The 27,279-nt window shown below is 39.4% G+C and overlaps 1 protein-coding gene across 33 annotated transcripts in view; it reads right to left on the bottom strand.

The window, feature by feature from the left end:
- The window catches only part of Nrxn3 (neurexin 3), a 1,553,154-nt gene that overhangs the window by 1,022,695 nt on the left and 503,180 nt on the right, over positions 1-27,279 (bottom strand). For all 33 annotated transcript variants that reach the window (XM_040743341.1, XM_040743340.1, XM_040743342.1 and 30 more), the window contains one exon: positions 22,460-22,843. In XM_040743341.1, the coding sequence (XP_040599275.1) occupies positions 22,460-22,843 (384 nt within the window). The remainder of the gene's footprint in view (positions 1-22,459; positions 22,844-27,279) is intronic.

Consider the following 27,279-nt stretch of genomic DNA (forward strand, 5'->3'; position numbering starts at 1 on the left):
GAAGCTGGGTCCTCGGATAGAACAGTCTAGGCCGTTAACCACTGTGCCATTTCTCCAACTCCACAGGCATATGGACTCTTAAGATCCAGATATTCTGTGGAGGACTATCAGAGCTTCTATGGACAATGCTTTCTTCTTTCTCTTAAGATGGAATGGGAGTGCAATATTTGCTTGTAGAGGAACCATATTCCAAACATGATATACAGAACATAGACTAGAAGTTACCCTGCTATGGCTAGAGGACAGAGAATAGTATATCCTCTAATGGCATTGTTGGCCTTTGCTGTGAATCCTGGATTCCCCAGCTCAGAACTCCTTGATATGGAAGAAGGAAGCCTCCTTGTCAAAACTACTATCCATGGGTTGTTCTCTAATTACCAAGGTTGAAATCCCTACTTGACATAGGAGGGAAGACATCAGAGACAGCAAAAGAGTTCCAAGTAAAGGAAAAAGAATAGCAACATCTCTTATGTTGTTCTAGGCCTACAGAATAGAGGTGAGACTCTGTGTTGGCCTGATTATGGTAAAGGATAGAATCTGGAAACAACTGGCACTCTTGGATGGACCTTGGCAGGGAGTAGAGAAGGCTTGATTAGCCCACTGTGGTGTTAGTTAGGCACAGTTCATGGGGCTTTATGACTTCAACGTTCTCATTTCTTCTATGGACCCATTAGCCCTATAAGCACTGTACAGCCGATGCTGATATGCCCTGCATTTTGCTTTACTCGCAGTGTTTTCCTTCATCTGCCTTCTCACTGTTCTCCTGATAGGAAACATTTGCTCTGTGCCTGCTTTAAAAGCCCACTTAAAATGTTGAGATGAAAAACAAAATAATACAGATAAAAGACAAAGGAAGAGGCAGCAATGAGAGAGCAAGAAGGAGATGGGCTGTACATCTGTGAGCCATGTCATTCCAGCCACCCTTCCCCGGCTTGGGGCTCATCCTTGAAATGGGCCAGGATAACAAGTAGAAAAGAAGATGATTCTGTTCTGAGGCTGGTATGATACAGCTCCAGGCAAGCATTCCTGGTCCCTTGAGAATTCTGGGCTGCAACATCCAAAAATGAATCCAAAGTAGCCATCACTGCATAAGGGCAGTCTGTGAGGTAAATGGAAGAATGAGAGGTATGTTTTCCATGTCAGCAATAGCAAAGACCCCTTGTGGACTACGAATAGGGGAAGAATAAATGTCCATGCCTCTGTCTGGGGACCAGATTTGGGTTCATCAGCTATACCATTTAATCCTTTCCACTTGATTGGCAGCTCCCTGTGGGGAAGAGCTATGCTGCCTGGTGCTCCTGCTTTGTTTCCAGCGCTGAGCAGGAGCACAGCATATGGTGCATGCCCAATGAACAGTAAGTAGATAAAATGGTGCAGGTTAAGGGATATAGGCTAGTGCTGGGGAATACTTGCTGATGCAGCTGTTGGGACATCTTGAGGCTGCAGTTGCTGTCATTGCTATCCCTGTTGTGATGCTGATGGTGACAGATGGAAAAGGACAATTCCCCCCTGACCCCCCTCACCCCTTAATAATTAAGGACTTTATTACTTTCTTCAGGCCAATGCTGGGACATGGCTTTTCCTGACTCCATTAACCTCACTTGTTTAGTCCTATGTTTCCCAACTCTCTCATTGACTGACAGACCCACCATGGTTATTTCCAAGGACTTGGGGGAGAGGCTAGGATGGTAGCAGGTAGGGCATGCCTAATACACTAAGGGTACTGTCACACACTATCCATCATTCCTTTCCCCTGCAAGCTACTTACCAGCCCCTAAGCAGTTTCTGAGGACTTAACTGCTTGATAATGCCCCCCTTCCTCGGGGGACACATGCTGCTGCTGAATGGAAAGACAGTTTCAGTGATTAAACCCACAGCTGTCGTTTATAGTTAAGACTAGATTTCTGAAATTAATTTGCAAATGTTCCCATTCCTACCCTACCCTCCTTTTCTGTTGCTTCCCGGTAAATGTGTTCCCTCCCCTGCTTGGGAGTAGGAGATGGAACTTAGATAGCAAAGCTCTCCCTGAGTACAGCTGCACCTCCGCACCTCCAGTGCCTGCCTACCACCTACAGATGGAGCCAGAGTTCCCAGGGTCTGTCTCATGGGTACAAGCCAAAGTAGCACAGTGCCAAGTCTAATGTACACCTTGCAACCTAGGGTACCAATGAGACATTTACATCATCCCAAATCCCAAAACCACTGCAACAGATCTGTGCAACTGGAGCAGAGATGATAAAACATAGGACCGCTTCCTACTTGGTTTATGTCTTTTAATCTTCTTGGAACCAACTGGGGATTAAGTGGGTAGACAGGCAGTTAGAGAAGTATATAAACCACTCACTTTTATATCCTAGAAAATAACACAGCTGCTATTGAGAGAAGGAAAGAAAGGATAGGGAAGGGGACCATTAATTAACTGCTAAACTTCACCCCCAAACAAAGCACCTTAAATATGCATATAATCTACTTATGGATTACTTATGTACAGACATCATTTAGTCTCCAGGTACATGCATGATGCCCTCTACACTACATACAGTAACATGGAGCAACTGCTCCATCTCCTTATTCAGGATTACTTGTCTGACCTGGTATGTATCTTCAATTCATTCTATTTTCGGTTTCTCCCCACTACTCCTCAAGTTCCATGAAATTTTTGGTATTTCTGCCCACTGTGTGTCAATAAGAAAGACTGGAACAGAAGAGGTGTCCAAGTAAAAGAATGTATGCATGACTCCAGGCATTTTAAATGTAAGGGCTTGGAACTACTGAGTTGTAATAGTAAGATTACATAAGGTGATGACAGTATTTGTAGAGTATCTATCACATAGTGCATGCTTTGTGAAATGGTGACTGATATTATTAAACCCCAATACAACTGGTCAAAAGTCAATTAAAACAATTATCATCCCACTGTAGCAACAAGGAATATGTATCTTAGAAAAATCATATACTGTGATCAAAAGAGAGTTGCTAATGAATGGGAGATTTAGGATTCCAACCCAACTCTCCTTGTGTCTAACAGCTGTGTTCCATCCACCACCCCACACTGTCTTTCATATACACCCTGAACCCCCGGATAGCAAAGCTATGCAATGCAAGATGATTGGAAGCAACTCCGGGAAGCAATTATCCTGGAGTTCCAAATACTTTAATCTAAGATTCATGGTGACTTCATGGGTATAGTAAGTAGTTGTATATGTAGCTCCACAAGATCCCCCTCTAGGGCAATTTATTAGGTTATATGGAAGCTGTCAAATCTTTCACATGGAAATAGCTATGTAAAGAGAAAAGCCATCCCTAGGCAGGGTGGCAGAAGTCTGGGGCTCTGACCACAGCTTTTCTATCCTCTAACTATGATGATTTTAGGCAGTGCATGCATCACTAGTAAAACGCTGACTGTTTGACTGGCTCAATTCTGACATCTCCCAAATGTTGTGTGAGCAAATGAACTCAAGGACTTGAGAAAATGCTAATTGATACCTTAACATGAGCTAATTCGGTGACTCCTCACACTCCAGAGGAGAGGAAGGACTCACTGAGGCACTAAGAATATTCCACTTCTACCTTTGCCTCGAATATTCACAATGACTAATTTCTTACCCTTTGATATATATATTTTTTTGGTTTTTTGAGACAGGGTTTCTCTGTATTGTTTTGGAGGCTCTCCTGGAACTCGCTCTGTAGACCAGGCTAGCCTCGAGCTCACAGAGACCCGCCTGCTTCTGCCTCCCGAGTGCTGGGATTAGAGGCGTGTGCCACCAACACCCAGCCGGTCCTTGGGTGTATGCGAAAGCAAACTCTGCAAGCCTTAAGTGAATAAACCAGCAAGCAGCAGTAAGTTCTTCTATAGTGTCTTAATTAGTTTCCCCCCCTCAAGTCCCTGGCCTTCAGTCCCTGTTTTGCTTTCTTTCAATGGATAATAACTCAAGATATGTAAACCAAATAAACCCTTCCTCCTCTGCAAGTTGCTTTTAGTTGAGTTTTTATTTATTTTTAATTACTTTTTAAATAGCTTGCTTCACATGTCAATCCCAGTTCCCTCTCCCTCTCCTCCGGCATCCCCCACCATCCACCCCAGCCTTCCACCCTATCCCCACTTCCTTCCACATAGGGGATGTCTAGAGTCTGTCTTTTCACTCAGGGTAGGGTCCAGGCACTCCCCTAAGAGTCCAGGCTGAGAGAACATCCCTCTTTGTGTTATGGACACACGAAGTCCATTTGTATGTCAGGGATAAACACTGATCTAATGCCCAGGGCCCCATAGGTTGCCCAAACATGGTATGTACTCACTCATATATGGATTTTAGACATGGATCAGGATAGTGCCAGTCTGCACTTCCACTGACAGAGAGTCTGGGAAACAGGAAAGAACCTAAGAGAGATATGCATGGTACCCCAGAGAAGAGGAATGAGGCAAGATCTTCTGAACAGATTGGGAACACAGTGAGGGGTGTGTGTGGGGGAGTGGGAGCTGGGAAGAAGAGAGGGGGAGAAGAGGAAGAGAGAGTTGGTTAAGTTTTTATCACAGCAACATAAAACTAACTACCACAAGCTTCATGACCAATCCATCACCTATGTTCCTTAGGGTGATTTTTGTGCCCCTGTAAAACTAAAGACATATTTTATCATTTGTATTCTTTACTTACGTATTTGTATTTATTCTACGGTAGGCTTTCAAGTGTTTGTCATTAAACAGGCATAAATTGGAGTGATAAAACATGGCTGTTTGTAAAATTCTATAGCTTCATCTTTACATATCCTCAAATGCTCCCTAAGTTAATTTCTCCTTTCCTGCACATTAATCCACCATTAGTCACTCAGTGTAGTTGACTTAGAGAGAGAAGTTCCTAGAAAAAATCCTACCTGAGAAAGGTCTCTGCAGGAGAAAAATCTAAGTTCTAACCATAATCAACATTAAATAGTCTCATTTTCTTCCAAACTCTCTTCTTGCTTCTCTAGCCATGACCTTAACCTTGACGTTGTCAAACTCTGATTCACTTTTCTTAGGAAATTATATTTTAAATTAATAAAGAAACCAAGGCTTCTGTAAGAAATTCTGGCTTTAAGCATGAAGTATCAATACAAAATAAAGATGTACACATGGAAGAAAGAATATACATGCTAAAAATTTAAAAAGTATGTTTCAGTAGATAACCACACATCTATGAATATTTGCAGTACACATTAGTCTTGAGAAGGTATTTTTGGCTTTGTTTTTATTTTTTTATAAAGAACATAAAGTTGGGGGGCTGGATCTGAGAAGAATTAGTGTGGCAAATAAATTCAAAACATACTGTATGGAACTGAAAATTATGAAAGAACAATAAAAGAGTTTTAAAAATAATACCTTATAGATCTTTTGATAAAAAGTGAGTATCCTCATGCCTTGAGTCTGTCACCATCACCAGACCTTAGTTTTACATGTTGTATATGGGAACACGGAACAGAAAATAATAGAGTCATGGCCATAGCTTTCTGAGGCTGCATCGTCTCATTTGGAAAACACAGCATGTATTTTTCAAGGCCAATTCAAAGTGAGGAACAGAGAAAAAAAGTAAAATTCAGAGGTCAATCAGCTGAGAAACAGAATCTGAGTGTTAAGAGAAGAATAGGACTCACAGTTATTAAGCCTGAATATCAGACCCTCAAATGCATACTTTTAAAGTCCTGATAAAATCTCAAGTAGAAAAAATGATTCCAGACTTGGAGATCAAATTGGTACACTTCAGTGATCTTCAATATTCATAAAAACAAAAGAGAAAACCAATTCTATCACACTCTTGCCTTTCAAAAATACATACCAGATACTTAATCTCATTGGCTATTCCTAGTCTCTCACTCATTTGGATTTTGTGGGAACAACTCTGAAATGTTGCATCCAATCTTTCTTTCTCATCTCGAGATTCTGGAGCTGAAGATCTTCTAGAACTATCTCTCAGAGATAAGATGCCATCTCTTTGAGACTTTCGAAAATGACAGTCAAAACCATTATCTTCATGAATATCATAGATATTTTCTTATCTGGTCTGGGAGATGTCTATGAAGTCAGAAACAGAAGATTGATTAGAGCTGTAAAGTACAAGATAGGATCATAGATTGTAGAAAAGGTTGGAATCTTCTCTGAAGCCCATGATGTTAGAACAGTCTTGGATATATCAACATGGAGGCATGCTGAAAGTTAAAAGTAAGGATCCCTAACTTGTCTTCTTTGATCCATTTATGATTATTCAATTATGCATCATGTAGCCAAATAGAGTAAGCTGAATCTTAGCAATTCCTCGCCTTCTCCCTCTTTTTAATTATAATCCCACATCCTTTGTCCATGCCTTTTTGTTAGCACCCATGATAGTGAGTATAATATATTAACCCACTTCTTCTTGACTTGGTACCTCCCACTATAGTAGATAAAGCATATTATCCCCTCTGTCTTCTCTTGGTACCATCAGCTACAGTATATACAGTATACTGTTCCATTTAACTTGGCTTGGTAACTTTCAGTATAGTGTTTTTGGTATATAATTTCACCTTTCTTATCTCAGTAATTTTCATTATAGCTGATAAAGCATATTATCACATATGTATTTGCTTGGTGCCTTATCTGTAATGGATATAATTCATTAGCCCACCTCATCTTGGCTTGTAATATTCAACTATACTGGCTAAAATCATGACTTAGACACAAGATTTTGCTTAATCAAGAGAATGTGAACAGAGGAAAGGAGTGGCAATGAGTGAATTATTGACTAAGATACCAAAGGGATTACATGTTTTTGTGTCGTCTCTTGCATTCCTAATTTTGGCCAAGAGTAGAATGTTCCCTGAGTGTTTTCTCACCCAAGGAAATACGAAAACAATGAAACAGACCTGATTTTAACAGGAAGCCTTGAACCATGTCCAAACATTTCCCAGCGTGTACCTGAGCCACTCCAACCCATCCACAGATCCATGGGTATAAAATTTAAATACTGTTTGTTATAATCCACTAACTTTGAGATAAGTTGTTGACAACATTCCTGAAGCAACAGTAGGAAAGTATAGCTATTGCAAAATAATTAAAATGTTATTTTGAAGATTTCTTTTATTATTTTATGCAAAGGTTTCATAGTGCTAAATAGAAATGCTATAATTATGTGATTATGAGAATATTTCTGCAAAAAGTTTAGAACTGAAAAAAGGAATTTATAATTACTTACAATAACACTAAGGACATTTTATAGACACATATATTACCTCAAAAAACAAGGCATATAAATATGTTAATAATGTCCATTTGTAATTGGTATATTTATTTTGGTTTTAATTAATTTATCTTTGCCTGTCATTAAATACATACTAGGCTAATTTTGATTATGTTAGTGAATTTCTCTACAGACTTCATTTTCTACTGTGAACATACATTACTTTAATAATAATAAAAATCAATGTTTGGTTCTTAAAAATGAAGATCCATGACCTATAATGTTAGCAATAAACCACTAATGATAACTCTTTATGAGATTTCTTCCAATAGTGTTAAGTATGCCTAACAAAGCTATCATCTAGAGATCGGTTTATTGAATTGTCTTTTATGAAGATAGAGTAACAATCCCACCAAAGTCAAAATTCATCATATCAGGTGTCCTATCAAAACATCTGAGAATGCTGCTCTGTAGTTAAAGGAAATGGGAGAGGTCAAACATGTTATTTACATTGGAATTAAGATAAATGTGTTTGAAGAGATCATGGGGAAGAAAAGTGATGAAGGGGTAAGAACACTGAAGGAATAGTGGACAATGGGGAAAATGCAAAGAAGCAATCCTTCTGAGCATCTAACCAAGGACATATCTCTTTCCAGTCGCTCTACCATCATCCATTTCTATTTACACAAAAGCATCTGAGAAAATTCCACATTGACAGAGAGTAATGCCATTGTGGCTGCCAAGTCATTTCCTCAAGTAGCAGTTGCTAGTAAATTATTTTATGCATATGAGAGTATTTTTCACATATTTTGGCCAATCGGTTTCATGGTCATCGTTTTCCCCTTGCCTGTACTGTTTCCTCATTTAACATAATTAAACAGGCAATAGTTTCCAGGCTATACAATATGCTTAGAGAAATCATGGGGCTGTGCTCTCCCCCTGTGCTAGGCATACACAGCTAGATGACCCCTATGTACTAATCACCCTGTGGTTTTGGGTAACCCTTAATGCCCTGTCCAACCATTCTGAATAAACACAAGTTGTTTCATTAAAATGTAGGCACTATAGCTGTATCAAAGAGACAAAATGAAAAGAAAGTACTTTGTGTATGTTAATTATGGAGCAATAAGAAGAAGATTAATAAAGCATAGGAGAGGATATAGAAAGGAAAATATAGGGTACTGGAAGGTGAATGAAACAAGAAGTGGGGGTGGGGGGAAGGAAAGGGTTTCACTCATTAACCTCCCTTTACCTTCTTACAAGGATACTCCTGGTTATATACAACAAGGGTAGAGAGAGATGCCTGACCTGTATAGAAGATGGCATCTCCTATTGCCTTCCTGGTCTATCTGTCCCTCTGTTTCCAGTAAGTACCATGAAACATTGTCTTTACTTATGATGCTGGCTTGCAAGAATAGTTACTACAAGCCTAAAATATTATGCTCCAGCCTAGTCTCCCTTGATATTCTACTCTAGCCACATCCCTATTTCTGCCCACCAGAAAATTCTAACATATTGGAAGGGGTATTAGATATTCACCAGGCACTGAGCTTCTATGAATGCATAAAATAATAAACTAGAATGTGAGCTTGAGTAAACTTTAGAATTATCCCCATTAAAGTAGACTTTAATTAATCCTTTCATTATTTTCCTCCACAAATAACATTGAGCTCCCTTTGTGACTTGGGCAGTAGGGTTACAAACTTAATGGTTCATAGTCCAGAGAAGGAGACAGACAATGCAAAGAAACATTACACAGATCCAGGCTTATAGATAATACTGTGAGTAAAAGTATTCACACGTGCATACATGTACACAATATCTGTCTATAGATATGAACTGGGCTATATTGCAGTCCTAAATAAATTATGACAGAAAAAGTTTTGTCTTACTGGTAGTTCTCTTTCCATTCAAATTTCATGTATCCTTAGACTTCCACTCCTCTACTATGAACTTTATAGACAACTGAATGTTCAAGTATCTGATTGCTTTTGTTGAATCGTGAATTCACTCTAAGAAGCTAACTCCTATCTCAGCTTATGCATCATGTCTGAAAACCCTGGAGAATTGATGGAGTTGTGAGAAAACAGAGACTGTCTTCTACTTTTCAGAGATTTTCCTTCCTCCCCTAAATACCCAATCAAAGTACAACAGAAACACCTCTGGATTGGGCTAAGAAAAAACATGCCTATTTTCAGTGTCTGCTAGCAGAGTAACTATGGCAAGTTATTTAATCTTTTGCACCCTTGATTTAATTGCCTAAATATAGATGCTATCATCTTCATAAACTTAGTTTAAAATGGAACAAAAAAAGAGCATTGCTCGTGTATTAAATAGTTACAAAGGTACAGGCATTGTGCTAAGATTTTCTTACATAATTATCTTAGTTAAGCCTCACAAATGCCTCAAAAATTTTTAAGAGGACAGAAAAATGGATCAATGAGTCTTAGAGGTGTTAAAATCACACTCAAGAGCATATGAAATACATTTGATGAAGTTGTCAATCAAATCCAGTTGTTTCCCTTTAACCTTGTATATCTTAAGTATCAAATTATACCAGCATACCATATAACATGCATGCTTAATCAATGTGAAGAGCAGCACTATCTCTCTCTCTCTCTCTCTCTCTATATATATATATATATATATATATATATTATGTATCTCTCAACACAAGGTTTCTCTGTGTATCCCTAGGTGTCCTGGAACTCACTCTGTAGATTAGGCTGGTACATTTGAATCCAGAGATGGGCCTGTCTCTGCCTCCCAGGTGCTAGAATTAAAGGCAAGTGACACCACCACCTGACTCCCTTTTTATATATTCTTAAGTATTAATTTCAGTTCCTGTGTTGTCCCCAGTACAAGCCTATATTCCCTACTTCAGGTTGGCCTTTTAGAGGTTTTTTTCTCTTCTGTGGATATGATCAGAAATCTGTATGTTCAGACAGCTTCTTTACATATTTCTTTTCAAACAGATCTGTTGATAATATAAGGATTATTGTCTTATGTGAAATAAATAAATAGACTATTAAATATGAAAATTCACAAAGAACCACCAAATTTATATACAGAGACTCTGAACTTTACTATCCCAAGGTCTTGCAATAAATGCTGCAGGGAGACAAGCTCACGGGCATAATGAGCAAGAGGACCTTGTGGCATTGATCTAGGATAGACAGCTCTGGACCAGTATTCAAAATACTGATTTCAGAGTCCTCCTGTGTCTGTTTACTACCCACAAAATGGAAGTCATATCACCCACTCTGACCTCAGTTCTTCCTTTATAAATTGTGAGCATCAAAATATTTGACTTCTTAAGGCCCTGACCAGCTCTATTATCCTGTGATTCTATATTAGGTGCTACTTGGCAAAACTGTGATTTCCCCCTAAATGATATCCTGAGATATTCCAACAGTCAAGTCTATGTTCAGTTTTGCTTCTGAAATGTGTGATATAACTACACTCAGTCTAGGATCACGTTGATAAATAAGATGATATAATAAATAAATTATCTATTGTGGACCAAATACATGTTTGCAGGATAACAAACAAATGTGACTCCTATAGTAAATAGAGGTCCACCATCCATACATGTGGTATTAGGTAATATACATATTCATTACTGCTCCAATAATGCACCCCTGCAGCTTAGACAGGCATGGCTTGTTTCCCAGTGGTTGCCAAACAAGAAGCCACTCTCTTATTTTAGTGAACACATGCGCTCTTCCTCTCTGCCCTGACTTTGTTTAGTGACTACTGATTATCAAGGAACTCCAAATGACAACATGTAAGGACTAGTTCACGAAACTAGTGACTGTAAAGTCCAATGGACAAAGAAGAGTTTTCTTTAAACATCTAAGGTTGGGTATTTATTTGTATTTAAACAAGTGTTATATCTTGATGGGTTCTATCATCTACAGTGTTCATGTCACAGAAAACACCTGAGCTAAGTGTGCTCATTTAGGTTTGTCTTCTGTTGCCACTCTCTTTGTGTGTGTGAGGGGTGTTTTGAGACAGGGGGCTGAACTTGTATTCAGTACATATCCTACACCGGCCTTTACCTCCTGATCTTCCTGTATCAGTATCCTGAGAGAGATGTTTGAAGATGTATTCCATTATAGCAATGCTAGGCAATACTTCTTCACTAAGTACATCCTTATATGGGTTCCAGAGCCTGAATCAGGATCAAAATAAAGGCATTAGAGAAAGAGAGACTTCTTGTACTTTTGTAAATAAGCATGCTTGCCCAGAAGGAGGAGGAGGAAGAGGAGAGAGAGGAAGAGGAGGAGGGGACTTCAATTCATATAATATGATTTTTTTTATTTTTACCATAAAAAGACACACTGTTTCAGGAAAGGGACAGCTCCCTCTTGCTTAGATAAGAAGAGAGTATTGATCATAAAAGTGTAGCCTCAGGGCTAAAAGACACAGAAGACCAGATGAACTGTTTTCTTCTTCTTCTTCTTCTTCTTCTTCTTCTTCTTCTTCTTCTTCTTCTTCTTCTTCTTCTTCTTCTTCTTCTTCTTCTTTTTTTTTTTTTTTTTTTTTTTGGTTTTTCGAGACAGGGTTTCTCTGTATTGTTTTGGAGGCTGTCCGTCCAGCCCGGCCTTGAACTCACAGAGATCCGCCTGCCTCTGCCTCCTGAGTGCTGGAATTAAAGGGGTGCGCCACCACCACCCAGCCAATGAACTGTCTTCTATATTGTAATGATTAAGCTGCCCACTTCACATCAGTATTATAAATCATTGGAAAACATTTCCATAAACATTTAGGAATTTTTCCAAGGAGACCAATATGCAGCAGATATTGAATTAGGATCCAGAACTTTGCAGGTCCTATTTATCAGACACACACACACACACACACACACACACACACACACACACACACACACACCAAGTTTATCTATCCCAAACCCCAGTGAATACTTCTATCCTTTATATGGCTATCATGATTGTCAAATAATTTCTCTCTTGTTTCCCAACATGGCTTGACAGAAGTGATTCTGTCCCATAGAAGCTAAAATGCTAGGCTGATTTGAAAAAAAAAACAGTTTTAATTCAGATTTAGCAATGGGACAAAGAGAGCAGAGATAGCTGGATAAAGATGATGACTTTGATTATCACCCTGCCTTCATGGGCATAGCAGCACTAAGAATCAGCTACTATCCTCAGAACCAGAAAGGATCTCTTAGGGGTGTAAAGAATTCAACTAAAAAATCAGAGCAGTTATCTTTCCTTTACAACATCGCTGATGGTGATAAAGAATGTGCTAGTCTTAGCTGGTGAGAAAATAATATTCAAATGCCAGCAGGCCACAGCAGGAAGTTTCAGACAAGGGGCCTGTGGAGAAGATTAAAATCTGAAAGGCACAGAACTTTCTTTCCCCCAGGGGAACAAAAAAGGGGGGCATGCTAATCCCATGGATTTCATAAGGTTTCTGATTTACTAGTCTCTTAGAAAGCACTGTTGGGGATTGTCATTTTGATGGGAAGGCCTTGCTGTAAAGGTTAAACATGCTAAGAAGCATGAAATGATCTTCTCCAAGAGAGATTGCATCTACTTGCCAGGGAAATAACTGTCCAACAGCCCACAGGAGGGGGGCTTTGAAGAGTCATTCATACCCAGGGTTTTCAGCTCTGACTTGGTACTCCAAAATACTCTCTGTTGGACTGAGTTTATTTATCATTTGTGGGGTACAAAGGATGGATAAGGAAAGAGAAAAAATTGTTGCCTATTTTCCCTTCGTACAGCTTTTCTCTCAGTTGCCAATGTTTCAAATAAATTACTGAAGACTAATTGAAAAACATTATAATACCACAATCTACTGCTTACTAAATCATGGGAATGTAAACATGTATCTCCACAGCATAGTCTCAGATAATGCTCTTGCTTCAGAACATTCAATTCTATGATAACCAAATTGTAGATCCAAGAAGCTTTTATTCTATTATTTGGGCCATTCAATTTCTTTCTATCTGGAGGCTAGAGTTATTCATTTAAACTGAGAGTAGGAGTGATGTTGCTAGATATATTCACCTTTGTTCTACTGGCAAAATACATAATTTTGGTATCATTTTTACCCTGTTGAGTTTTCATTGGACCAACTCAGTTTTAAGTTTGGGAATTGAGGTAGCTTATTCATGAAGATTGCATGTCTATTCTTTCCCACCTCTAACTTCACATTGGATTAAAATAGAACCCATGATACAATAAAGTAGAGGACTATCTCAGACATGAAAGGGACGACTATACACATGACTTAGGCACACAGGCACATACAGTCCTTATAATTACCATCAATGCTGTAAAGTGTGAAGGAGAGGCCAGAAAGGGAAGAAAGTAAAATTGTAACTTCCCATCTTTAACGAATTCATCTTTCTGTTTAACCTTAATCTTAATCTAGATAGTTCTACAAGATGACTAGGGACAAGGTGTAACTAATTTTCCCACCAAGTACATGCCAAAGCTACACCAAGCATGCCATACCATACCAGATTCCTAACACATGTCTATTTGAAATATAAGAAAAAATACTCATGGTTCCCTCTTCCTGCTTTTAAACTACAATTAATAACATATGATGTAGAAACAGGGGAAAACTAGGAAAGTCCCAGTGGCTCCAGAATTTATTTTTCCCCATTGTCAAATCACTGAATTTCTGACTCAGAGGGGGCCACATTGGGGACACTGTGTTGTACAACAGAGCATCCCAGCAAGGCAATTAAAGAGCCATTCTCAGTGTAGGTATGAAAACTGAAGCACAGAGCGGCACCAAAGCAGATGGCAGTGAAGCCCCTTGCAGCACCCCCTTAATGGTGGCCTTCTTCCTCCCCATTCCTACCAAGATCTTCCCGTCTTCAGCCATAAGACATGATTGATTTTGATGGACATGCCCTTATTTTCATCTACTGTTGGCCAACTTCTAGAAAGGAGCATCAGTGACTAAGTCTCATTGACATTGCCCCTTCTACCTCCATTAGGTGTATGTCCAAACAGCTTCTATTCTACATAGCTTAGTTAGATCTATATCTTTTAATGCAACTCAACATGAACTCATGTGCATGGATCTGCTAGCCTTTTGTATATTTTCCCCTTCTTCTTGGAATAATATATTTCCATGCCTGGGAGATAGATTTCTCACTTCTGCAACCAAACCTCAGCTCTAGTGTTACACCATCTTTGATGATTCCCATGGAATTTCTCTCTGAATTTGAATACCACCTTTCTTGGACCCTAGGCCATTATGTTCTATTTATGAAGGGAGTCATAAGGTACCTCATAGTAAGCATGCTATCTGGCACATAGCACATATTTAGTATTTTGGAATGAACTGGGCCTTAATTTCTTCAACTAGAGAGTGGTAATAATAATAATATGTATCTGCAGAAAGGATGTGTGAAATGGCCCAGTGCATATTAAGGACCCAACATAGAGCAGATGTATAATTCCTTTCAATAAAAAGTAGGCCTCTTAACTTTCTTTCTCATCCAAACTGGAGAAAAGAAGGATTTGTCTATCTGTGAAAGGAACCATGAAGCCAGCAACGATAGAAAAGCTTGCAATGATCCCCTTGTGTTGTGTTCTGAAGCACTTGTTCCTCATAATTTAGCAGCATCTCGATTTATTGTACTATAATAGGCAGATGTCTGCTGGCAGTTAAGCCACTTTTAGCAAACACAATAACAAAGGTACTGAACAGGGATGTAAATGGCCATCATGCCCCTGCTTTTGAGGACACTGTAGCTACTGAGGGCATAAGCGGTTTTCACACACTGCACCAAGTGTCTGGCTGACCCTCACATTTCTCTGGCTGTGTGCAAGAGTATGGCAGACTTAAAAAATGAACAAAAGATATCCAGTGTCCACACATGCTAATTTCAGAACAACAAAAATACATAGTACAAACCTCTTATTTGGGATAAGAGGAGCACTAGAATCAGAGTCCCTCAGACCCCAACCAAGAGAAGTAACTGTAGGTCATGCTCATTCATGGACCATGATACATCTTTGTGAGAGCACATGTTGGTCATAGGGAAGGGACACTTGAAGAACTGAAGGAGACAAAAGAGAATAAGTGTGTGGGGTGTGCTGAATGTCAACATAGACTCATTAAATGACATAAGCAACTGTGCATTAGAAAAACTGGGGTTCTGACTGTGTCAATGAACTGTATACTATGTAGGATACTCATTCTCGGATGCATGTCACTATCTATACAAAGATCATAAGCAATCGGCCAGAATAAAGATAGCTTTTTAATTCTCTGAAGAAAGTCCAGTCTATATTTATTAATCTGTCAATTACACATTTTGTATTATAAACCTGAAGTTCACCCCATACAAAAAAACACTCATTTCTTGGACGAATGCATTGGAAAAGCAAAAATTCCATTGCACTGTTCATATAACTAGAGCCAGCATCCGGACCAAGAGAGATCTGCAAACTGCAAGAGCACTTGCAGTCCTCTTCTGCCCTTCATTCACCTCTATCCCTCTGCTTGGGAACAGAGGGGACACTGCCAAGCTGATGACATTTGAGAATCAGAGTTTCTGAGTTGAAGGGCCCTAAGAGAGCATGAAACTGATTGCCTCATTTTATTCTTATAGAACAGAGAGGCCAGAGGAACCAAATAACTATCTCAAGGTCATATATCTAAAGAAAGGATCTGGGTGTCCCAGGAGGTAGGGAGCACAGGTAAACTGCATAACCTGTCCTCAGGGACATGGAGACAAGTGGAAGCAACCATCACAGTTATATTTGACCTTGGAGTCTGCAGCTGCTGTAGCTCCCACACTAGTTATTCTGGCCAGAGCAGTTAATAAAGTGGTATGCCATGTTGTCACATCTTACTTTCTAATTGCTATATTTTTCTATTCCTATGATTACTCCTTGAACTATCATACTTTTTAGATATCATTAAAGTTTAACCATTATGTCTCTATCCCCCCCCGTTATATTGTAGGCTCATGGAGGACACAGGAATATGTCCTTTACCAGTAGGTGTCTTCAGGACTACATTCCACATTTTGATGCAGAAAGAATCTGAATACTTGTTTATTGAGTCCCTGTGCCAATGTTGGAGTTCAGAAACAGGCATCAAACTTTCATTTCCTAAAGTCTTATAGACCCAATGCTAATGAATCTAAAGTTACTGAAGGTAGGAATGTGCCAAATGTGCAGAGATTTTAGTCATTTACTTTAATATTTTACAGATGCCACAAAGCAGATTTGAGATGTTCATTTTCATGTTCTATTTGCTATCTATATGTCCAAAGAAAATATCAGTGCTTATCCCTGTCATGTTGCAAGATGCTTTTACACAATGATTCTCAGGATTTTGTTCTTGGAAAAAATGTAACAAAAAATGTCAAGAAGAGTGGTGATGCCATTTACTGAGATGGGAGAAATAGAAAGTAAAATAACTTTGATGTATGGAAGAAGGACTCAGATTGCAGTTGTCAAACTTTGGGTTTCCATGTAGAGTCCTAGGCTAGAGATCCAAATTTTGGTATCACTGGTACAAGGATGACTTGTGATGCTGTGTGTGGCAATGAGTAAGGGCACCAAGGGGAGTGTGCAGACAGAGACATGAAACAGAGACCCGAAGTGATCTAACACTTAAAACCAGACAGCATGAATATGTGTATAACACAGTGCTAGAGATTATGGGCACATCAATATACTCCATGCACTGTTTCTTTCCCTCACTGATCTTGGAATCCAGATTTTTGTATACATGATGAGATAGGCTTCTTAGTGTGTTGTGAAAAGAAATGGAACAGGAGTAAGCAACCATAAATTCTGACTACTACTTAGTTCCAAGATAAAGAAGTATCAACTTCTCCAGGCTACTAATTCTCCACCTGCCAAGATGAGAATGAATCACAGATGACCCCAAATGCAATCTACTCACCATATTGCTATCTGACTTCCTGATTCCCATATGATATATGTATGACATTCACATGACACACTCCAGCCTTGCTGTGACCTGTGCCTCTGCCTTTCCAGGTAGAATCTATTGCTAGTATTGCCGTTGTTACTGCCACCCAGGAGCATATGGCCAACAAGAGAGTTGACTGAAGAGGAGTCCCTCAGTAAAGATGAGAGACAGATGCTAATAACATTCTCTTCTCTTGAAACAAGCCATTTAAGAGCTTCATATCTTTATTCTTGGGTTTGGACACATACATATTACAGATACCAAAATTTCAGAGGCTTGGGAGAAGCATGAACTGTCTATCTTAATTTCATGACTCTGTAAACTAATACTCTTAAAATCCCTTGAGCACAGTCTAAGTTTTATTTCAGCACTCATCAGGATGGCCAAAATAAGGGAACATAAAAAGAATTATGAAGCAGTTTCAAGTCACTGAAAGTCTATAACAACAGCTGTGTGGTCAGGGTTCCTTGCTCTAAACATTGAAGAATGAACTCAGATGAATGGCTCAATACAATTGTATCAACTGACATATGTATAAGCATCTATGTGATTTATATATTTGTGTGCACATAAATATTCACACGTGTGTATATAAATATATAACAGAAAGATAAATCTGAGATTTCAATGATATTCAGTGGGGAAAAAAGAACACACATTATTCCCATAGCCTGATTATATCTGTACATAAGAATAGCCAAACTCTTATAACAGGGAAAGGACTAGCCCTAACTGATTGAATTGCTAGTTAATTGTGTTAAAGCCTTGAGTGGTTTTCCATGTTTCCTGGTACTTGATTTCCCAAAAATTATTTAATGTGTATCCTAATTATTTTATAGTAATGATTTTTAATCTTCCTAATGCTATGACCCTCAAGTTTCAGTGACCCCCCAACCATAAAATTATTTTATTGCTACTTCATAAGTGTAGCTTTGCTACTGTTATGTATGAATTGTAACAAAAGATTACAACTGTAAAGGATCCACAATGGCCTCTGTCGTTTGTTGTATCTTCCCTTCACCTTAAGTAAAGAGGGTATTAAAATTAAAGGAGCATTTTATTTAAACAATGCAAAAAGCTAGTATCACTTTTTGCTGCAAAAATCTAATCCATTCTCCTGATTTAGACAGAAGGCTTTGACTTTTCACCTCTATGGAGCACTTGAAATTTGAACTCTATCTTCCTTCTTGGGAATTGTTTTAGTCTACCATGAGCATTACCCTATATGAACAAAATTCATATGAACAGGGAGAAGGCCTGTGATTATGCAAAAACATTGTCCTGGTGGGCACCGGATATAGAAGATACTGCATTAAGTTCTTCCTCATTATCATGACCTACTCTTCTTAGGATAAAAAAAATCTTCAAGAGAAAATGTTGAAATATACTCATGTACTTGGGCAGCCTTTGAGCCTAAGAACTAGAAATTCCTGTTATTGTTAAGCTCTTGACCTTGGGATCTCAGTGAGATAGTTTAAGTTTCCAAAATGTCTCCTCTAGAGGGATCATTCTAACAGGTACATATACATGATCGGCCTGTTTTATTCGAAGTGATTTTCTGACTGGACAGAGCAGACCACTGTGGGGACAAAAATTACAACAATATGAAATCGGCCTCTTCTTATTTTTTACAAAATGAAAACTCTGAATCAGAAAACTCAGAACCAAGAGGTGAGAAGTGGAGCTCAGACATAGTGACCTGGGGTCCCTAGAGATGTTCTGCTTTCATCTCTAAGATTATCATGTGACTGACATGTTTCCACATAGCCATCCTGTGAAACTCCAATTCCTCGATTTCATGGTTGGTTCTGCAGATTTCAAGAAGAAGCAAAATCTTTAATCAGGAAGTATAATATGTTCATTTCATAGGCAAATAACTGAGGTGTAGAACAAGGGCCTCTGTGTTGTCTTGCTAATGAATAACAGAAACAACACAGGATTCCAGGCCCTATGACTCTAAAGTTCTTGTCTTTCATTACAAGGTCATTTTGCCTCCAAACACTGTACCATAGCTTATTTTTCATGACATAAGTATGGACTTTTCATTCAAACAAACCCCACATATATTTAAACAAAGCTATTTAAAAAACAAACATAGAAAATGCAATGGACTCAGATTTGGCTTGATGGTCCACTATCACATTTAATTCTCAGACTTGTGTTACCAGAATACTCACCAACCAAACTCACAGGTTAACCACAATGAAAGGGAAACTGCCTTATGATAATGAAGGTCAATAATTCATAGCTTTCCAAATAGGAAAATTCCAGGACAGAATAAGACAGATACAGTGATGTTTTTATCCACTATAAGACATTATAGGGACCAGCTAAATGGATCACTGGGTAAAAGCACTGATGGCTAAAGTTTGATCCCCAGAAACCACTTGGAAAGGAGAGAATCAATCCCCACAAGATTGCATCAGACCTCTATGTTCCTCCCACCCCCACCCCCACCCCCACACTCTCTCAAACACACACATACACATAAATAAACCAATGTTTAAAAAGATATCATAGGACTTCATAGAAGAACAGGTGATCTTCACAATTTTCAATTTGCCTGATTACAATAAAGTAGCTACTACAAGCTTTTGCTTTTAGGTTCCAAAGATGGCTCCCACATCATTATGACCGTTTGCTTCTTTCAGATGACCACATACTAGTCCTCTGAGCTGTGCTCAGATACCTGTTTGCTGTTTTTATTGGTCACAATGTCTAGAAGGCTATAGACTTCAAAAATGTACAAAAAGTGAAGAAAAAATACTCAGAAGTCTCCACTGAGGAATCAGTTTCCATGAGGGAAAAACAAAGTCCCTAGAAAGCTCTATTATATTCACTAACAGTAAAGCCCCATAATTTTTACACTCCAATGATTCATTCTGAACATGGTGTCAGGAACAATACAGGGGCAAAAAACAATTAGTGGGGGAACAAAACAATCAGCTGAACCGTCTGGGACTTGAGAGATGTATAGATCAAATGTCTTAAATTTGCTAAGCTGCCTCTCATTTGGCCAAAATGGATGGCTCTTGGCTGCACTGTACCAAGAATAATTGTCCCTCATATATCCCCAATCAGCTGCCTTTTAATGACTAGTCAAAAGTGACAATGTAAAAGATGCAGTGACCTTCACTGTACTTGACCAATTTTGGACTATCTCCCACTGATTTGCCTTTGGAATAGGTGAGCTCATAAACACCTTGCACAGCTGCTATGGTCACTGATTCCTGCCTCTACTCCACGAGGCCTGTGAGTTACAAGAGGAAGAAGTGAGAAGTCTGAGGTAGCCTTATGTTTTTACATTGCTTTTATATACAGTGTAATAGTTTCAACACCTTGGCTTATATCGAATCAGTCCTTATATCCCAGAGGTCAAATGACCTTTCCATCGCTCCAAACCAGCACCAGGGTAGGCTACCCTACAAAGACATTTGGAAAGAGTCCAGGCACTTGACAGACATAGCAACCCCATGTGGCCTATTTCTATTCCAGATGGCTGCCTCCTCTTCTTAGCTCATATTATGGTTGTTGCTGCTTTGAAAATGCAGTGGATTTGAATTTAAATTTACATTCCAAATCTACAAGAAAGCTCTCCTTTTCTCCTTCACCCCAATGTCCCGTGTCGTGTTTTGGTATGATTGTAGGGAAGACATTCAGTTCTTTTGAAAAATGGGTTTCTGAAACATTGAGAGCCTTTAGTACATATTGGTGATTGGCTTATAATCAGTTATTTGTATCAGTATCCTCAAAGGAAAGGTACAGAGAATCAGGGGGACTTGGGAAGGCTTGTTATTCTCTTGAAGTAACATTGTGGAGCTCACAAGAAGCACTCTCTGAAAGCAACTGCTTAACGCCACTCCAACCCTGTTCAGTTTCTCTCCCATCATCACAGTTTCAATCCCAGGACCTTGATTTCTGGTGATCTTCAGCAATGATGCCACGCAGACATGTCTTCCAGTCATTCTGTATCTCTCCATATCTTCCTCCTCTGGCCTCTAGCAGAATACATGCTGATATATTCTGCTTCTTTTGTAACAGTCTGCACTCTTCAGTCAAATGAATGATAAGCTCCCCTAGAATAGGAAGCATGTCTAGTACAGATTCTATATCCTAGCCTAGAAACTGTAGAACTGAGGTCCTTGGAATAGTTCAAGCATTAAATTGGAAGGGGGTGATTATAATCAATAGCCAGCATGATTTTTTGTGCCCCTCTATAAAATTAGAGCAAGCTACCACCTGGGCACGGCTTTCAGACATGAATCTCCTTGTCTTGCTGATATTTCTTTTGCTAACTCCCACATCTTCTTCCTTTTTGTACAAACTGTGAGTTGAGTGCAAACATAACATGCTCACGTTGTACATGGAGAGGAAATCCATGGCACTCTGCCCGTACTGTCTGGCCAGATTTCACCTCTGCACCCGTATTACAGCTTTGTTTGGAAGAAAACAAAACATCCAACGTCTTTCCACCTCTGTCCTGGTTTCACATCTGCCCCCCGGTTTTAAATTACACTCCTTCCTACCACCATTTTGCCAAACTAATGCCTGCTGGTGTTCAAACCTACTCCTTCATCCTGTTTCTTTTCAGAGATACTGTGTGAAACCCTGCAGTATGCTGGTCTCTTTTTGCTCCTCTGCGCCTTTTGATGACATTGATTTTAATAACTAACTACAGAGAAATCACTAGCAGTTACTAAATGCTCTCCATATTTCTGGAACCCATTAACTCAGTCATCATCATCATCATCTGATGAAGTCGGTTCCTGGTTGCCTACCTTTTACAAATGAGTAAATCAAGCATCAGAGGTATAGCTTTGGTGAAGCTCATATGAGAATGTGAGGGCCCAAATTCTCACCCCAACTGGCTACAGAGATCATGCTCATAACCAGGTCATTGTCATCCTCTAATAAACCTCACTATGATTTTTAAGTAGTTATTTAATCCTAACAGACAGGCAGCTCCATTAAGATATAGATACATTTTGTGTAATATTCTGCTTTTGGAGACCAACCCAGGGGTCAGTCTGCAGGAACTACCAAGAAAGCATAAATTTAGGACTAAAGAAAAAAAAACCAGTTGGGTACTTCTAGAACTTTCAGTATCCATAAAAAATATTTAATGTGTATTGTGACCATGGGATTATTTATTATAAAGCCCTCTTCCTACCATCGAACTGAGAAACATATTTAACCATGCACCACTAGAAAGGATGAGATCCGGAAACCACAGGAACCAACCCTGTTGTTGGGAAGCAGAAACTCACAGAGTGAGCAAAGATGTCCCTAGACCATATAACGTTCCACTCAGACCCGGAAATGCCACTCACCTCTCTCACAGGTTCTTCCCCAGTAGCCAGTGCCTGTGCAGTCGCAGATGAAGCGGTTCCAGCCGTCCTTGCACACCGCGTTGTTCTTGCAGGGGTAGCTGTCACACTGCTTGGCGCTCATGCGTGAACAGGAGGACTTGACGCCTGCCGCATTTTGCATCTCCGCCAGCTGCCGGATGTTCTTGCTGCGCCCATCAATGAACAGGTCTCGGATGCAGCCCACATAGCCGTAGTTGAGCATGGCAGTCCAGAGTTCCGTGGGGAGAATGAGGCCAGCTCGGTTCTCTGGCAGCCCGCCAAGATACATATCCCCCTCCAGGTCCAAGATTTCACTCTCACCACTGGCAGTGAATGGCGTGCGCCTGCTGTTCACAGATATGGTACCTGGAGTTGGAGACAGGTGGAAAGTGAGTGAAGGACCTTTTTGCATGTCAGTGAGCTTCTGGATCTGCTTAAAGGAAAGCAGCTCCACAGGTGAGTGGGGAGACCAGTATTGCCTTGTGGGATCATTACTGCAATAGGAAACATGACTGCAAGCTGGTGGGAAGCACCATTTGGTTCCGTTCCCTAAAGATAAGATAACCTGGGCCATAAGAGGACTCAGGAAGAAACCGGGTAACTAGCTCCAGTACATCTCTTCTCTCTATAACCATATTCACTGAGAGATAAGATACACAATGGGGCAAGAGAAGTTTAAGTCCCAGATTTGCCAATTACCAGTTTTACAGCCTTGAAGAGGAGACTTCACCTTTCATTTCCAAAAGGAAAAAATAATTGTCTTCAACTAACAGGCTGCTGTGATGATCAAAGAAATGCATATGTATCTAGAGTACTTACAGCAAAGCCTGGGACATGGGATTTGTAATGCTTATACCTTCTTCAGGGTTCATGATTCCCCAGAGGATTGGGTGTTTTCTTTTGTCTCTCTATCCATGAATACCCTGTAGACTGGTCATTAGCTGCCCACTCTGTCAACCAAAATTTTGGGCATTGCCTTTAATTGTGTTTTTGTTATTGATATTTTTGGTTTGTGTGTTTGTTTTATTTTTAAACAGTGGCCCTACCTGGCCAGTACTTACTATGAAAACGAAACTGAACTTGAACTTACAGCACTATGCTTTCTAAGTGCGGAAATTACAAGTGTGAGCCCAACACCTGGATAGAATGTGTTTCTTCATGCATTATTAAATGCACAGTGAACACTTTTCTCTCTCTGTTAATAGTTTCAGGTCCAGTGCTAGGCTTTTAGTTCTCCTCCTACTGGGCTGATTTCACAGAGCAGAGAGGCATAAAATCAACAGATAATCTAAGAATATTAGCTAATAGCAGGTGTCATAAAATAGCCAAATAAATGCTATGAGATTAGCTCATAGGATCTACTTTAACACAGAGCCAGTAGAGGAATTGCCATATGAATAACAGATAAGCCAGAAAGTTGAAAAAGATCCAGCCCTGCAAAATTCAAGGGAAAAGACATGCCTGCCAGAAAAAGTGCCACTTACAAAAGTATCTATGGATGAAACCTGATATCCAGAGTCAGGTCTCTGGAATCCAGGAAAAGGTAGAAGAAAAGAATGAACTCCACTAAATTATCCTCCAATATTCATATGCACTCCATAGTATACCTGCACACACTATCGGTATTATTATTATTACTGTTGTTGTTGTTTATTACTATTTTAAAACCCTGATAGCATGAAGAAATCTATTCATAATCATAGAGGCAAGAAGTAGTGAGAAAAGATGAGATCAGGCCACACGGTGTTGGTGCATGCCTTTAATCCCAGTATTTGAGAGGCAGTGGCTGGAGAATCTCTGTGAGTTAGAGGCCAGCCTGGTACACAGTTCTAGTTCCAGAACATCCAGGGTTACACAAAGAAACTCTGTCTTAAAATAACAAAAAAAAATGAGACCAGAGATATAGGTTAAATCCTGGGAGGGGCCAGATAATGGGTTCTGTCAAATGAGATTCTAGAAGCTGCAACCTAGTGCCTGGCCTGGGAAAATGAAAGAACTACTTGGGCACTCTGTGGCTTTTCCAGCCTGTGCTAGTCCCTCAGCATCTTACAGCTCTGTTTCCTGAACTGTAAAATTAGGAGATGAACAAGACGGTATCTGAGCAGCCTGCCAGAATTAGTTTTTTAGTATTCTTCCTGAAATGTTTTGTAGGTGTTGAAAGGAGTGGGCTGTGCCATCCTTTAATCAACCACTGCTCTGGCTCTCTCTGTCTGGACCTCAGCTCCCTCAGCCAATAAGTATTACAACCTAAGGGTTGAATCAGACTGAAAGAGATAGAAAATGTGGTGTGTGCTCCAAATTACAACAGGAGAATGGTATGGTAAGACCATAAAGGGCCCTTGTGTGGCGTTGGGGTGGATTGAGTCAGCAATCATCCCTTCACTCTCTTTAGAAGTTGTCTCCTGGAGAAATCTGCTTTGCCTACTTAATTCTCAGTATTTCAAAAACCTATGTAACAAAAAATAATATCCTGATGACCATTTTAAGCATTTTATATACTCTTAATTTATTTTATATATAAGTGCTTTTGAATTAATCTATATATGTGCCCCACATGCATTCCTAGTTCCTGCACAGTTCAGAAGAGGGAATCAGATCCCTTGGAACTGATTTATAGCTGTAAATCACCAATCAAATGTGGTACTTAAACCTAGGTCCTCAGCAAAAGCAATAAATGCTGTTAACCCTCCTGAGCCATCTCTCATAACTTATTGGGGAAGTACTTCTGTGTATATGTTGTCCTACTGGTTGATAAATAAAGCACTGTTGGCCTATAGAGAAGCAAGATAGGTGGGACTAGGAGTTGAGGAGGATTCTAGGAAATACAGTCAAGAGTAGAGAGTTGCCATGTGATCCTGGGAAGAGATAAGACCTTATAAATATATATTAGAAATTATGGATTAATAATTAAGTCAGAACTAACCATTAAGAAACCATAGCAAACGGCCAACTGCTTTATAATTAATATAGCTTCCTGTGTGTTCATTTGGGACTGACATGGTTCTGGAACGAGGCTGATGGGGAGAAAGCACAATACATCTAACCCTCATTTTATGTATTTTAAAACATTGATTGACTCATTTTGTGTGTTGCATTCAGATCTAGAGATTCACATGTGAAGAATTTTACTCTGCCATGGAACCATGCTGCCATTTATGTGCATTTTTTTAGACTCCTCCCTTCAAACAATTTTGTGATGTAGGAGTCATTACAATTCAGGTATGGGTATGAAGAGGTATTGCAGCTGTGGACTGCAGAAAGGTGGAGAAACATGTTTCTTTATGAATGTGACTGGTGACAGGTTTTCCAATATGGATGGTCGCAGACCCATGCACACATGATCAGCACAAATTTGACTGGAAGACTATTAAAGAGTTAATAATAATAATAATAAGTAGAATTATAATAAGAGTTATCAGGGAGATAGATTGGTGAGCAATGGGGGAGCTGGAGGGAGATAGTAAGGTCATGGATAAAATTAAAATGCATTGTATACAATATAAAATATAAATAAAGTTATTTCAAACAAGGAAGAATTTGAGATTTGTGTGTCATAATATCTTCTTTTACACATCTTTATTTAGCTCTTCATACTGGGCTAATGTGATCAATTGGTGGGGTAATGTGGTTTAAGTGGGAAACATCCCATATATGTTCATGTGTTTGAACACTCAGTCGCCAGCTGATTCTCTGTTTGGAATGTTGTGGAACCTTTAGGAGGCAGATCCTCCCTGGAAGAAGTGGGTGGTCACTGGAGACAGGCCTTGAGACTTGAAGGCCTGGCCCAGCTGCCTGTTCACTCTCTATTTTCGGGAATGCAGACAACATGTGAAATGTCAGCCTCTTGCTCCTGCCACCATGTCTACTTTGGCTAATGCATGTCTTCCCTGCCATGATTTCTGTACCCCTCTGGGGCAGTAAATGAGAAAAATTCCTTTCTTCTTGAAGGTGCTTTAGGCAGGGTGTTTTTTATAATAGCAATGGAAAAGTAACGAAGACAGGAGACGTGTAGACTGCCGAGTATGGACAGTATGGGAATCAATCTGAAATTTGGAGCTTGGACAATATACCATGGAAAGCCTATGCTCGTCAAATATGGCTGAACACATTTTAAATATACTTATTGGATTCTAAGACTCACTGGCTCCATGTTTTATTGATCATCTTTCAGGCCAGTTATTCTTCTGAATGCTTGAGGAAAAGGGCACTTTTGGACATTCTTTTTTGACTAATATCTATTTTAGAAGACATGCATAACTAATTGAAAAATATACTAGAAAAATATCTTCACAAAGAAATGAAGTTTCATAGATCATGTTGAAAGGTAGTATTGCCTTGCTTTCCTGAACTAATTATTGTCTACTTAGTAAATTGTATAGACTTTGATCAATCATCAGTACTTCAAGATTGACCAATGGCATAGCTTACACATATGAGATTTTAGGCTCCTGAAATTCAAATTTATTTTCAGAAGATAAATTTCCTGGTATTTCTAAAAATAAAAACCAAGACAGCTATACTATTAAATGGGATAATTTTATGTCACAATCCGACACAAACTAGAGTCATCTGAGAGGAGGAAACGTCAACTGAAAAAATGCCTCCATAACATCAGGCTGTAAGCAAGCCTGTACAGCATTGATGGGAGAAGGTCCAGCCTATTGTGGGTGGTGACTTCCCTGAGCATGCGGTCCTGAGTTCTTCCATAAGAAACCAGGCTGAACACACGATGAGGAAAGTTAGTAAACAGCACACCTCCATGGCCTCTGCCACACCTTCTACCTCCAGGTTCCTGCCCTGTT

The sequence above is a fragment of the Mesocricetus auratus genome, unplaced genomic scaffold (genome assembly GCF_017639785.1).
Source record: "Mesocricetus auratus isolate SY011 unplaced genomic scaffold, BCM_Maur_2.0 Super-Scaffold_15014, whole genome shotgun sequence".
Lineage (NCBI taxonomy): Eukaryota > Metazoa > Chordata > Mammalia > Rodentia > Cricetidae > Mesocricetus > Mesocricetus auratus.